Consider the following 14,276-nt stretch of genomic DNA (forward strand, 5'->3'; position numbering starts at 1 on the left):
TCTGTGTACAGGCCCAGTGCAGAGAATTGAACATAATAGTTAATATAGGATCTAACAAGTGTTTTATACAATTCTAAACTTAGTCTTCTTCGTATATTCAAGTCTCAAAATACAAGCTAACATTCGATTGGACCTTTCAAATATTTTTGTACCAATCAACTGGTTTTGAGTGATTTCTGTATGTGTACCTTTAAATCTCTCTGCTTCTCTACAGTTAAATTCAAACGGTTTAGAAAATATTCTGATCTCCTTCCTTGGGACTAAAATGGCTGAACATTTTCTCTCATAATTTTACACACTCATGTATCAATCAAATTCCTTTTCCAACTTTTTGCTGTCATCTGTACTACGGTACTTAATGTGCCACTTAAATTCGTATTATCAGTAAACTATGTTTTACAGATCTCTATTCTTTTATCTAAGTCATTTGTAAATAAAACAGCCAAATTTCAATCCAGGTTCCTGGGGGACACTGCAGATCACATCCTGCCAATTGGAATACATACCCAACACACTACTTACTAACTATTCTCACTCAGATCCATAGTTTGCCTCAGGTTCCATATGTTCTGATTTTTGTTTCAAATCTTCAGGGTAGGACAATATGAATTCCTTTCTGGAAAATTATATAAATAATGCTTCTTATGCATCAAGCCAGTGATTGCCTCAAATAAAAGAGCAATATTTGTGATTTCTACTATCCTGTTTTCACAGTGACACATCTGTAATTTTTTTCTATTATTTTTCTGTTCTTACATTATTGCTAACTGATTACTAAAACAATTCATACAAAACATTTGAAATGTTTTGACAATCAAGAAATGTGCAATCAAATGGTTGATGACAATAATAGTGTCATGATACTTAATCAAATTTCTTGAGTTTAACTTGAAATAAAAGTTAAATACTAGAGTGAAATCTGTTGCCTTATTATTCCATGAAAGGGATGTTCAATTATTGGACTAATTGTAGAAAGATGCAATGCTGATCAGTGTAAGATTCTGAAAGTAGGGAGGCTGAGTTATAATGAAAAGATAAAAGTCACATCATCCACAGACACATCATCATAGCATAAAATAAATTATTGTTAAGTGATCATGGAGACAAAGTCAAATGTAAACAAAAAGCAAAAGTACATTTAAGTTAGAGATATGAGGAACTGCTTTGTATTTGGTGTGAACTCCCAGTGATTGGTCTGCACTGTTTGCAAGAATAATCACCTCAAAACAATTCTACAAGTTCATTCAGAGGCTGCCTGCTTTGTGTCTGCCTGGTCATTTCACTCCCACTGTGTAGGAGAGGTGAGAAGATGCCACTGTGTTCCTCACCTTTTGGATACACTGCTTTTGCTGGTGTACTTCTTCACAACTGATCGGGTGTCAAGGTTGCGGTAATCATAGCCATAGTGTTTGTGTCTCTTTTGGTAAAATGGTAGCACCTTTGTTGCCATGGTGACTGTCAATCTTTATGGAAACCTACACACAAAAATCCATATTATTTCAATTAGTATACAGAAAATATTGAATTGCATTTGAGTACAAGCAATTTTAAAAGAACATTTTAATCTGAATTAGACAAGCGGATTTTTTGTCTAAATATGTAATTTTTGTCTCATTTAATCTCTGTCAATATTGTTATTGAAATAAAATTGAGTTAGTCAATGCTTTAAACGTGCAGTCATATCCATATCTGCCTGACTCTACACAGGAAGGATGATTAGGTATCTCAGCAAGTATGCTCCCATCTCTGTATTATAATCCCTAATAACCTTCAAGGTAGTCCACACTCCAAAATTGTCAGTGGTGATATGTTGAATGAAGAAACAGCCAAACCATAAGAAAATGAACCAAACAATCAACCTTCAAAGAAGAGATGGGAAGTAACCTGAGAGTCTACAGTACGTTACTAGCGTCTGTGTGTTCTTAGTTTTGAACAAAACTCTTCTGTACTCATGACAAGCTATCAAGGAATAGTTATTAAGTAGCTGCATTATTTCTGTACTTTACACAGGGAAATATGCAGGAAGAATTGTTGAAGTAGAAGGAAATAAAAACCAGTTGGCAAATGTGAAAAATCTGTTGAGTATTTAATGTACAATACTTATCTCCTTATCTTACTGCACTGCTTACCCTTACCATTGTCAAGTTACTTCAAATTTATTCTTGATATTTAAGTTGGAGAGTCCTTCTAGGGGAATCACAATAGCATCACCAACAGTTGCTGATCTAGAGACAGGCTCTCTCTCTCTCTCTATTCACGCATATACTTAAGAGGCATTTGGATGGGTACATGGATAGGAAGGGTTTGGAGGAATATGGGCCGGGTACTGGGATTGGGTTGGGATATCTGGTCGGCATGGACGGGTTGGACCAAAGGGTCTGTTTCCATGTTGTACATCTCTATGACTTTATATGCTTTGCTTGAGAACTCTACAGGAGGCTATAAAGTGCAGCATGGCAAATGTCTGTTTTTTGCATTGCTGTAAACTTGCATTGAGTATTTTTTTTTGCTTTGTATAGTCATTGCTTTGTCGAAGGCTATGGCTGTTATCTTGTCAGCTGTTTGAATGTAAGAAACTATGAACAGCCCTTTCTCCAGTTAGCTCAGAGCTGCATATTGTTCTGCAAGCCTATAATTCTCTTACTGTGATTAATTAGTCTCAGTCACTGATATTTTGTAGATTTTGATAAATGTGACAAATTCAAAACTAAAATTCACTCCAAACTGCCTGGCCCTAAAACTTATTATAAATGTTATCTGAATTGTTATCACTACAAATGTATAATGGCCGACATCAGCCTTTATAACAGTAAATGGTAACCAGAAACCAATATATAAAGTTACAAGAAAATTCAGGTGATAAAACAGCAAATATTTAGCATTTTAAAGGTAGTCTTCTGCTACCTTACTTTATTATTTTTATTGAATGCAGTGAAGTACATCAAGATTAAATCTTGATGCTGGAATCTATACTGAAATCAACAAATGCTGGAGATCACAGCAGGTCAGGCAGTATCCATGGAGACAGAGCAAGCTAATGTTTCGACACCAAATCTGCAAACCGGTATTAGTCCAAGATCATCAGTTACAAAACATATCCGCAGCCAGAGATTCCTAATTTACTGGTCTCACTGCAGTCATAATAGAGTGGTTAAGTAACGTTATTCTTTAAGCTCAGTTGTGTTGATGGTTTAAATGTTATAAAAGGAGAATATTTTTCCCCAAAACTTATATACAATCATAGAGTCATAGAGATGTACAGAAAGGAAACAAACCCTTCGGTCCAATTTGTCCATGTCAACCAGATATCCCAACGCAATCTAGTCCCACCTGCCAGCACCCAGCCTACATCCCTCCTAATCTTTCCTATTCATATACCCATCCACATGCCTTTTCCATCACTTCCTCTGACAGCCCATTCCACACACGCACCACCTTCTGCATGAAAAAGTTGCCCTTGGGTCAATTTTATATCTTTTCCCTCTCACCCTAAACCTATGCCCTCTAGTTCTGGATTCCCCCACCCCAAGGAAAAGACCTTGTCTATTTATCCCATCCATGCCCCTCATGATTTTATAAACCTCTATAAGGTCACCACTAAGCCACTGATGCTCCAGGGAAAACAGCCTCAGCCTGTTCATCATCTCCCTATAGCTCAAATCCTTCAACCCTGGGAACATCCTTGTAAATCTTTTCTGAACCCTTTCATGTTTCACAACCTCCTTCCAATAGGAAGGAGACCAGAATTGCACACAATATTCTAAAAGTGGCCTAACCAATGTCTTGTGCAGCCACAACATGATCTCCCAACTCCTGTACTCAATGCTCTGACCAATAAAGGAAAGCATATCGAACACCTTCTTCACTATTCTATCTGCCTGCGATTCTACTTTCAAGGAGCTATGAACCTGCACTTCACGGTCTCTTTGTTCAGCAACACACCTGAGGACCTGACCATTAAGGGTATAAGTCATGCTAAGATTTGCTTTCCCAAAATGCAGCCTCTCACATTTATCTAACTTAAATTCCATCTGCCAATCCTCAGCCCATTGGCCCACCTGATCAAGATCTTGTTGTAATCCAAGGTAACTTTCTTCGCTGTCCACTGCACCTCCAACTTTGGTGTCATCTGCAAACTCACTAACTTGATCTCTTATGCTCACATCCAAACCATTTATGTAAATGACAAAAAGTAGTGGACCCAGCACCGATCCTAGTGGTATCCACTGGTCACTGGCCTCCAGTCTGAAAACAACCCTCCACCACCCTCTATCTTCTATCTTTGAGCCAGTTCTGTATCCAAATGGCTAGTTCTCCCTGTATTCCATGAGATCTAATCTTGCTAACCAGTCTACCATGGGGAACCTTGTCGAACACCTTACTGAAGTCCATATAATAAAGTTATGTAGTGCTTAGCGAATTCAGGGCATCATTGGGCTCTTCTGGTTTTACACTTCAAATTTCACTCAAGGGTGATATCCCTCAGAAACAGATGTCTCATAAGTGCTTCATATCAATGTAAAAAGTGCCAACTGGAAGAGATGGGATTACCTACAGTGTGAAAACCGGATATTTGGCCCAAAGACCCTCTGAAGACTATCCCACCCAGACCCATTTTCCCTCCGATTAATGCACTTAACACTATGGACAATTTAGCACAGCAATCCACCTGACCTGCGAATCTTTGGATTGTGGGAGGAAACCTACGCAGACAGGGGGAATATGTGCAAACACCACACAGACAGTCGGCTGAGGCAGGACCCGGGTACCCAGCGCTGTGAGGCAGTAATGCTAACCATTGAGCCACCGTGCCACTCTAAGAAAGGCTGACTTTCTACACTAAGGCATCAGCTGTGGCTTTTATAACTCCAAAAGCCTTGCACCCACCCACCACACGTAGAACTCAGATCTCAGGCTTCAAAATATCAAAATGGATTCACAAAGAGGAAGAACTGATTTTCCCTGTTAGTTGCTTCTAACCCTGATTATCTGACCTCTCCTTCAGGCAGCAACGATTGACAAACACTACTGGGAGATTTTTAGTCGGCAGTTAGCATGTCAGATTTTCGTTTTGCTCTCACTGAGGTCGCTACCTCACAATAAGTTTGCAACTTTAACGTTAACTGGCCAGGTTGAACAAAAGTACCATAATGACAGCCCAACGTACCAGAACTATAGAGGCTAGACTCGATTACAGTAATAGCATGGATTTTTCAGTTTAACCCCCTACCTGCAACACACCACACTTCAGCTGACTTTTAACCCCAACGTTGTTTCATGATTGGCTTTCATCAATGAGAACAGAGTCAATGTTTGCAACCTACCCATCTGTCAAGAATTATGCAAATCAACTGCATTAATTAATGTTAACTACATTCCAAGTAGCAATGGTTGAATGGAGCACTTTCGATTTCTTTCCCGACTTTTTGCTGTCAATGTTTCCTCAGCCCCGCCTCTCCAGTACATTAATTGCAAAGCCGATAGGAGGCATCGAGTTTTTTTAACCAAAAACAATCCTTGTTAGGGAGCACATCCTAACTTTTCAAAGAATATGGTTTATATCGTTTCTTGGGCAAATTGCTACAATCGCTGCAGTGTACACTAACCACTTCAATGTATGTTATCTGTTGTGTCTCCCCAGTGCTCACATCCCTCGAGTTTCTCGCATGAGCGGCGGCTATTCCCCACACAATGAGCCCCAGAGGGTGATCCAAGCACTTAAGTTGGGGGAATCACCAGGAGAAAGTGAGGACTGCAGATGCTGGAGATCAGAGTCGAGAGTGTGGCGTTGGGAAAGCACAGCAGGTCAGGTAGGCATCCAAGGAGCAGGAGAATTGATGTTTCGGGCATAAGCCTTCAGCAGAACATCATCAGCCTATCCTTGTCTACTGCCGACCAGATTCCAGCGGTGGCTAATGGTTTGGGGACTGTAGCTGGGAGAATTGTGAACTCCCTTCTGACATACTGACCAAGACTCGGCTTGGCACTGGGTATGCACGGCTCCGTGCTGCTGGAAGGTCATCGATTCGAGACGTCCAGCTCTACTGTGTCCCCCCATCATTGCAGCCTGACCTGCCGAGTATGTGGGGCGGGGTGTCTGACTCCTCTCACTGCCCTCTGCACCCAATCGCGAATCACTTTCCCTGTCGGCTGCAGAGGACGCCAGATTTAGGTCACACCCCTGGAATTTCCAGTCCGAGGCACCAAAGGCAAAATTACGCTGGAATATTGGAACCGAGTATGGAAAATAGGGGAGACAGTCAGCTGCAGGGAGAGACAGCGGTCACCCGTCAAACCTTTCATGAGAACTGGGATAAGTTTCACATCTCCATCTCTGCTTTATTAGCTATCCTTTGCTTTTTTTTGTTGCTCTGGCAAATTCACCCTCACAATCCGCCCACTCGTTTCCCTGTCTGTCAGCAGCGTCAAAAACATAATTTTCTGACCCCTTTCAGCTTTGTAGAGTCCTCCCAGACCTGAAACGCTAACTTTTCCTAACCATGCTGCGTTTCCCCAGCACTATTTACGTTTGTATTTTAAGTTAAAGGCAGTTTTTCAGCAGAGTCGGAGCAAGATTTGAGCTGGCAGGAACAGTGTGTTAAGAACAGTGTAGACTGGAGAGTGCTGTCAAGTATTATCCCGGGCTGCAGAGGTTGAACACACTACAGTGGCGGTTGTAAATGGGAAAATATTACAGGGATTAACACCTGCACTTTCTATCGTGTTATATAAATGCCGTTAACTACTGTACACCTAAAAGTTCCAAAATGCAGCAGAATTGACAGCCAGCCGGCCGATGGGAAGTGTGTGTCAATATTAAAGAGTTGAGCTCTGAGCAGAACTGCTTTGAACCATATCCATATGTAAACATCCAAAAAGGAAGCACTGTTGCCTAGATTGCCACAAGAGACCCCAAGGAAAGGGACCGTGTAAAAGAAAAAAACTTGGGTTCAAAGTGAACACACAAAATATGAATAGGGAGGGATCTTTCTGTGCCCTGGCCCTCAGCAAGCCCCTTTGTTTTGCATGGCCTTCCAGCAGCAACCTTTCGCTTTGATCCCCCACCCCAAATGTTCTGACAAAGGGCGACCCAACCTCCACAGATGCTGCCAGACTTGCTGAGTTTCTCCAGCTTTTGCTGAGCAAGCCAGCTCTGAATGTTCTGAAGAAGGGTCACTCGACCGAATTCGTTAACTCTGATTCCTCTGCACAGATGCTGGAAGACCTGCTGAGCTTTTCCAGCAATTTCTGTTTTTGCTCCTGGTCTCAGCGGATTGACTGGCCGCGATTCAGTAGATGGCGACAGGAGTTCTGCTTCTACATGAACACCAAATCCTCACTTACCCAACCGGGCAGCAAAGGAGCGGATCTCACATCCTGCTTTCTTAACGAAACCAGCGCAATTTTCACTTGTTGGCTGTAACACCGGCCCCCACCATTGCTAGTGTGCATTTCAACTGCTCCATTGTTCATGGGCATGGACCGAGAGATGGGGTAGCTGGAAAGGTGTTATTATTACTGCTCAGCAACACCTTCAAGGCATTCTGAGGAACCTTGTTAAGCAGGCAGGTGGGAGTAGCTTGGGAAGGTGGGTTCCAGGACCAAACGGCCTGTTTCCATGCTGCATAACTCTATGACACTTCACTAAACGTAAAAAGGTTACATATTGCCAATGTCAAACTCAAACATGGTGAATAAGAGAGGTAAACTCTCATTATATTTGGCAAAATTCTGAGTCGAACTTGTGGTAGGGAAAGGCACAATGTGCTCCAATAGATAACACGATAATATCTTAAATAGAAACACCAAGTGAACAATTAAAGACCCCCCCGCCCCCACTTTGACCCCCTCCCCCCCCAAATCGCTACCGTTTGAGAAGCAGCATGCTCAGGGCAGCAACTTTGAGACATATTGCTTGACACATGAAATCAACGGTGTGCACATTGGGGCCAGACACATTGAGTCGCCCACTCCCTCTCACTGTCACTCCTAATGTGAAACTAAAGGGAAAAATGGACTCACCGAAATGGAAGGAAGACTCGAAAGGTGGAGGCAGAGAAGAAGATCAGCCTTTCCCAGCCCTGAGGGTCTGGCTGATAAAAAAAACAGAAACAGAAGACTCTGGGTAAAGGAATGCTCCTTCACCCATCGCCCCTTTTATGGCCATACACGCCGTTATATATAGAATCGACGGTGCTCCGCTGTTACAACATCTGATTAACATGAAGGTACAATATAGACACGTACATGTTATGGATAAAAGACATTAAACATAAGACATAGGAGCAGAAAGTAGGCCGTTCGGCCCATCGAAAATATTGCCTATTATCTAATGTTCATGCACTTTAACTTGGATCTTCCAACTAGCTTTCACTGTAAATTGATCCCTCCCTAGACAGTGATTAAGCGTGTTCTACATCTTCCAATTACTTTTTAAGAGCTTGTAACGATTAGTGATCTGAAAGGGATCTGGTTATTTGTACTGATCCTGTGTAAGAAAATCACTGTAATGATCCTTGTCGTGCCCGGAAGCTGCTGCCGCCCCCCTGCAACCATTTAAGGGCTTTATAGAGCACTGCACACCTTTTAACCACATCTTTCAGACGCAGGGACACAACGTTTCTTAAACCTGGGTGCAGTTATTTCCTTTATGTTCACTATAATACAAAAAGGAACTTTTTTTTTGCTTCGCCTGCCCGTCCAAAGTCCTCTTTAGGATGCTGAAGAAAGCTTTTAAATAGAAACAAAATATATTGCTGACTGAGTCGATGTTAAATAAAGTAACTGGTAAGGAACGGGGTCCGATCGTCTTACAGCGACTATCCGATTTCTGAAGGAACCCGAACACGACGTCAGGGGCGAAACTTGGACGGTGTTGTAAAGTTTTAAATCTCCATGAGCAGAGAGGAGGGACAGCCGGCTCAATTCCACCTGGTTCCGATCGCACTGCTAGCGACCTCTGGTGTTCCAGACTCTGGACTGCAAACACCCCACCCACAGCGACAAACCCTTCCTCACTCTCCATTCCCTGGCATTCTTGATTAGATTAGTTTACATTTCCCTACAGTGTGGAAACAGGCCCTTCGGCCCAACAAGTCCACACCGACCCTCCGAAGAGCAACCCACCCAGACCTTTTACCCCTGACTAATCCTGAAGTCTTAGAAGGGCATCTCTATTCTGTGTACATTTATTGATTTGCACATGTGTGATAAGGTTAGAGGGTCGTTTAGCATGAATGGCTCGTGTGCAATGCACAGTGCTACACCAATAGCGTTGGTTCAATTCCCGCACTAGTAGAGATCCACCGACGTCAAGCTGGTGTTCTTCTCTGACCACTGCCTCCTGCTGGCCGACTGTCACCTACAGGACGAGCAGTGGGCGGGTAAGGGAACTTGGAAGCTGAACACAAAGCTGTTGACCCCGGGAAACATTGAGGAGCTCAAGAGGGACTACGCAGGTTGGAGAACCGTGAAGCCCCTCTTTGAGTCTCCAGCAGACTGGTGGGAAACAGTTAAAGGGAACATCAAGAGGTTCTTCATCCTTAAAGGTGTTCAGGAGGTGAGAGAGAGGCGGGGAAAACTGTCCCAGCTCCAGGAAAGTATGCAGAACCTGCTCCTGCTGCAGACGATGGGGGTCGATGTCACGGAGGACCTCAAGGAGGTGAAGGGCCAGCAAGCCTCGCTCTTTTCCTCGGAGGCTTCCAAGATAATCTTCCGGTCCAGGGTCCGCTCGGTGGAGTAGGACGAGACGTGCTCACGTTTCTTCTTCCAGAAGGTGCACAAAGAGAGCTCTGTGCTCAGCAGCCTGAAGGAAGAAGACGGCTCGATAACGTCATCTCAGGCTGACGTCATGAGGATCAGTAAATCCTTCTATGCCAGTCTGTATGACGCGAAGCCGACCGACAGCGCGGCCTCCCAGTCGTTCCTGTCGTCTATCACGGAGGTCTTAGACGACAGAACACGCGAGAGGCTGGACCAGCCGCTGTCTCTGGACGAGCTGACCAAGGCCCTCGAGTCCTTCGAAAAGAATAAAACTCCCGGAAGCGACGGCTTACCGGTCGAGCTCTATTCCGGTCTGTGGGACTTGATTGGCCAGGACCTACTGGAGGTGTATGTCAGTATGCTTCAGGCGGGTACCATGAGCGAATCCATGAGGAAAGGCATCATCACCCTCATCTACAAGCGGAAGGGGGAGAGGGAGGAACTCAAAAATTGGAGACCGATCACACTGTTGAATGCGGATTACAAAATCCTGTCAAAGGTAATCGCCAACCGGGTCAGGTCTGCTCTGGGGTCGGTGATTCACCCCAACCAAACCTGTTCTGTGCCGGGCAGGAAGATCGCTGAGAGTCTCGTACTCCTCAGAGATACGATCGCCTATGTGCAGGACAGAGGGTTGGACGCCTGCCTGATCAGCCTGGACCAGGAGAAAGCCTTTGACAGGATATCACACAGGTATATGAGAGATGTTCTCTCCAAAATGGGCTTTGGGGAGGGAATCTGCAATTGGATCAGACTGCTCTACACCAACATCGTCAGTGCAGTCTCAACCAATGGGTGGGAATCAGATAGCTTCCCAGTCAGATCTGGAGTCAGGCAGGGCTGCCCTCTCTCTCCTGCCTTGTTTGTGTGCTGCATAGAGCCATTTGCCGAGTCCATCAGGAAGGATGCGAGCCTGAGAGAGGTTAAGGCCTCCTTGTACATGGATGACGTCGCCGTTTTCTGCTCGGATCCGCTGTCCGTGCGCAGACTCATGTGCATTTGTGACCAGTTCGAACGGGCCTCGGTGGCCAAGGTAAACCGAGGCAAGAGCGAGGCCATGCTCTTCGGGAACTGGGCCGACCAATCCTCGATCCCCTTCACCGTCAGGACCGACCACCTGAAGGTGCTGGGTATTTGGTTCGGGGGGGCTGGGGCGTGCGCCAAGTCTTGGGAGGAGCGTATCAGTAAAGTGAGCCAGAAACTGGGCAGATGGAGGCTGCGGTCGCTCTCCATCGCGGGAAAAAACCTGGTCATCAGGTGTGAGGCACTGTCATTGCTGTTGTACATGGCACAGGTCTGGCCTATTCCCAGAACCTGCGCCGCTGCAGTCACCCGGGCCATCTTCCAGTTCATATGGAGTTCAAAGATGGACTGGGTCCGAAGGGACTCGCTATACAAAGATCTGGGCAACAGGGGAAAAAATACACCCAATGCCACCCTCACCCTGATGGCCACCTTTGTGTGTGGCTGCATCAAGCTGTGCGTGGATCCCCGGTACGCAAACACCAAGTGTCACTACGTACTGAGGTTCTACCTGTCCCCGGTGTTGCGAAGGATGGGCCTGGCCTCGTTGCCGCGGAACGCTCCGAGTAGTTGGACCGTTCCATACCACATGTCCTTCGTGGAGAAATCTTTGAAGAAAAACACCTTTGACCACAAGTCCATCAGGAAGTGGTCAGCACGTAGCATCCTTGAGACCCTTCGGGAAAAGGAGAGGGTGGATCCTGTCGAGTGGTTCCCTGAGCAGACTGTCAAAGCAACTTGGCAGAATGCCTCATCGCCAGAACTTTCCAACAAGCACCAAGACATGGCTTAGCTGGTGGTGAGAAGGGCTCTGCCTGTGAGATCATATATGCACGCCCGGACTCTCAGCCGCACTGCACGCTGCCCTCGAAGTGGCTGCGGGGGGGAAGAGACTGTCACACACCTCCTTCTGGAATGTGCCTATGCAGAGGAAGTCTGGAGAGGAATGCAGTGGTATTTGTCGAGGTTCGTCCCGAGCAGCGCCGTGACGCGGGACTCCATGCTCTACGGCCTGTTCCCCGGGACGCACACCGAGACGAACATCAACTGCGCCTGGAGGATCATCAACTCGGTGAAGGACGCTCTCTGGGTGGTCCGAAACCTGTTGATCTTCCAGCTGAAGGAGTTGACCCCGACTGAGTGTTGCAGACTGGCACATTCCAAGGTCCAGGACTACGTGTTGAGGGACGCGCTGAAGCTTGGGGCAGCTGCCGCCAAGGCGTGGTGGGGAAAGACCACTGTTTAACATCTGCCTGTCTCAAGAAGATCAGGGGGCCCTGCAGTCATTTGGGCTCTGCTGATGCCTCAGTTCAATATGTGAGTGAGAAATGCACAGATCTGTATGTAATAATGAAAATACTGGGCTGTGTATGTAAATGTGGAAATAGGTATGGCATTGGCATTACCTAATGTACAGTGTATCAAATTATTTTATGAATATTTTATGAATAAAGTATATTTTTGAAATTAAAAAAAAGAGATCCGCTTGAATGACTCTCCTCAATATCTCTCTTTGCTTGAGGCATGATGATTCTCAGGTGCAATGGTAGTATCTCTACCTCTAGGACAGGAGGCTCGGTTCAAGTCCCACCTGCTCAGTTTGTAATGTCATCTCCTCTGTTCTGGCTGGTTATTCCGAGTTTTTCTTTCTTTTGTTGTATTTTAACTATAGTGTTTGAATAAATTGTGGTTTGCTTAATATTGAATAGATTGACCAATTGAATTGCATCTGGAACAAAGCACCACACATTTAACTTCAAAATTTTTTAGATTAGATTTCCTACAGTGTGGAAACAGGCCCTTTAGTCCAACAAGTCCACACTGACCCTCCGAACAGTAACGCACCCAGACCCATTTCCCTCTAACTAATGCACTTAACACTATGGGCAATTTAGCATGGCCAATTCACCTGATCTGCACATCTTTGGGCTGTGGAAGGAAACCGGAGCACCCAGAGGAAACCCACGCAGACAATGTGCAAAGTCCACACAGGCAGACACCCGAGGCTGGAATCGAACCTGGGACCGTGGTGCTGTGAGGCAGCAGAGCTAACCACTGAGCCACCACAAAACGTTAGGCTCTAGGCTACCTTCTTTATATATTTTGAAGGGATCTGCTCCATAACAAATAACTTTATTGGAAAACTTAACAGAATAATAGATTATTTTACTACTAAACCGTAACAGTTCCAATACAGTAACATCCCATTTGCAAAAGGCAAAATTGGAAAACAGAATTGCATTACCTCCAACTCCAGCAGCCTAGGAAGAAAAACAGTCAAAGAAAACACAGAGAGGGTAGCAGCTGGGAGATTCACTGCCTTCCAATTCTACTGAAACCTTAGCGTCATCAGCTGAAAGCAAATCTAAATATCCCTGGTTCTGTGGGTGGGCGCTTGACGACACCCATTCAGGCTGCTTCTATTGTTCCAGATTTTTTTTAAAAAAAGAACCCAAGGTTTCACAAGGTGTTTATCTTCTCATAGACTGTGTTTTACCTGTCCCCCAATCTTTCTCTTTAAAAAAAGGACAACATAGTATCTTAATGCCACAGCTTCATCACATTATAAAGATAATACCTTTGGGATATTAAGCTGTTTAACTGCAGCTATATTGTACATATTGAAATAAAAACAAAGATTGCTGGATAATCAGAGCAGGTCTAGCAGCCTCTTTGGTCACTGGACTTGAAGTATTAACTCTGATTTCTCTCCACAGAAGACAAGGTTGCATAAGGTGAAAAGGCAGGATAAATGCATCCCAAATCAAGAATACATAAATAAGATGTAAACAGATGACTCAGCAAATGAATAGGAGAAAATGAGGACTGCACATGCTGGAGATCAGAGTTGAGAGTGTGGTGCTGGAAAAGCACAGCAGGTCAGGCAGCATCCGAAGAGCAGAAGAATCAATGTTTTGGGTATAAACCTTCCATCAGGAATGAACTTATTCCTGATGATGGGTGTATGCTGAAAAAAAACATTGATATTCCTGCTCCTCAGATGCTGCCTGATCTGCTGTACTTTTCCAGCACCACACTCTTGTCTCTAAGCAAATGAATAGTGAGATAAAGAGGAAGAATAAACAATACAAATCCACCAGTAAGATCAGGAAGAGGACTTAATGGGATGAATACAGGAGGTCCCCAATTTATGAATGTCTGAATAATGAACTCTCATATGTATGAATGCAATCCTGTGCAGGTGTAATTTTAAAGACCCAACATATGATTATTTCCTGTACTTACGAACAGCTGCTTTACATTACTCTACATTGCATATTGACTTGTGTAAAAATCAACGAGGAGAAAGTGAGGACTGCAGATGCTGGAGACCAGAGTTGAAAAAATGTGGTGCTGGAAAAACACAGCAGGCCAGGCAGCACCCGAGGAGCAGGAGAATCAACATTTCGGTCATAAGCCCTTCTTCATTCCTGAAGAAGGGCTTATGCCTGAAACATTAATTCTCCTGCTCCTCGGATGCTGCCTGGCCT

At 44.6% G+C, this 14,276-nt stretch overlaps 1 protein-coding gene across 1 annotated transcript in view; it reads right to left on the reverse strand.

Moving 5' to 3' along the window:
- The window catches only part of myom2b (myomesin 2b), a 122,349-nt gene extending 114,271 nt beyond the window's left edge, over nucleotides 1-8,078 (reverse strand). The window contains exons 1-2 of the mRNA XM_060821604.1: nucleotides 8,023-8,078; nucleotides 1,329-1,475 (exon numbers count right to left, since the gene is read on the reverse strand). Coding sequence (XP_060677587.1) covers nucleotides 1,329-1,450 — 122 coding nt within the window. The 5' untranslated portion in view covers nucleotides 1,451-1,475; nucleotides 8,023-8,078. The remainder of the gene's footprint in view (nucleotides 1-1,328; nucleotides 1,476-8,022) is intronic.
- Nucleotides 8,079-14,276: the final 6,198 nt, after the last annotated feature.

The sequence above is a fragment of the Hemiscyllium ocellatum genome, chromosome 3 (genome assembly GCF_020745735.1).
Source record: "Hemiscyllium ocellatum isolate sHemOce1 chromosome 3, sHemOce1.pat.X.cur, whole genome shotgun sequence".
Lineage (NCBI taxonomy): Eukaryota > Metazoa > Chordata > Chondrichthyes > Orectolobiformes > Hemiscylliidae > Hemiscyllium > Hemiscyllium ocellatum.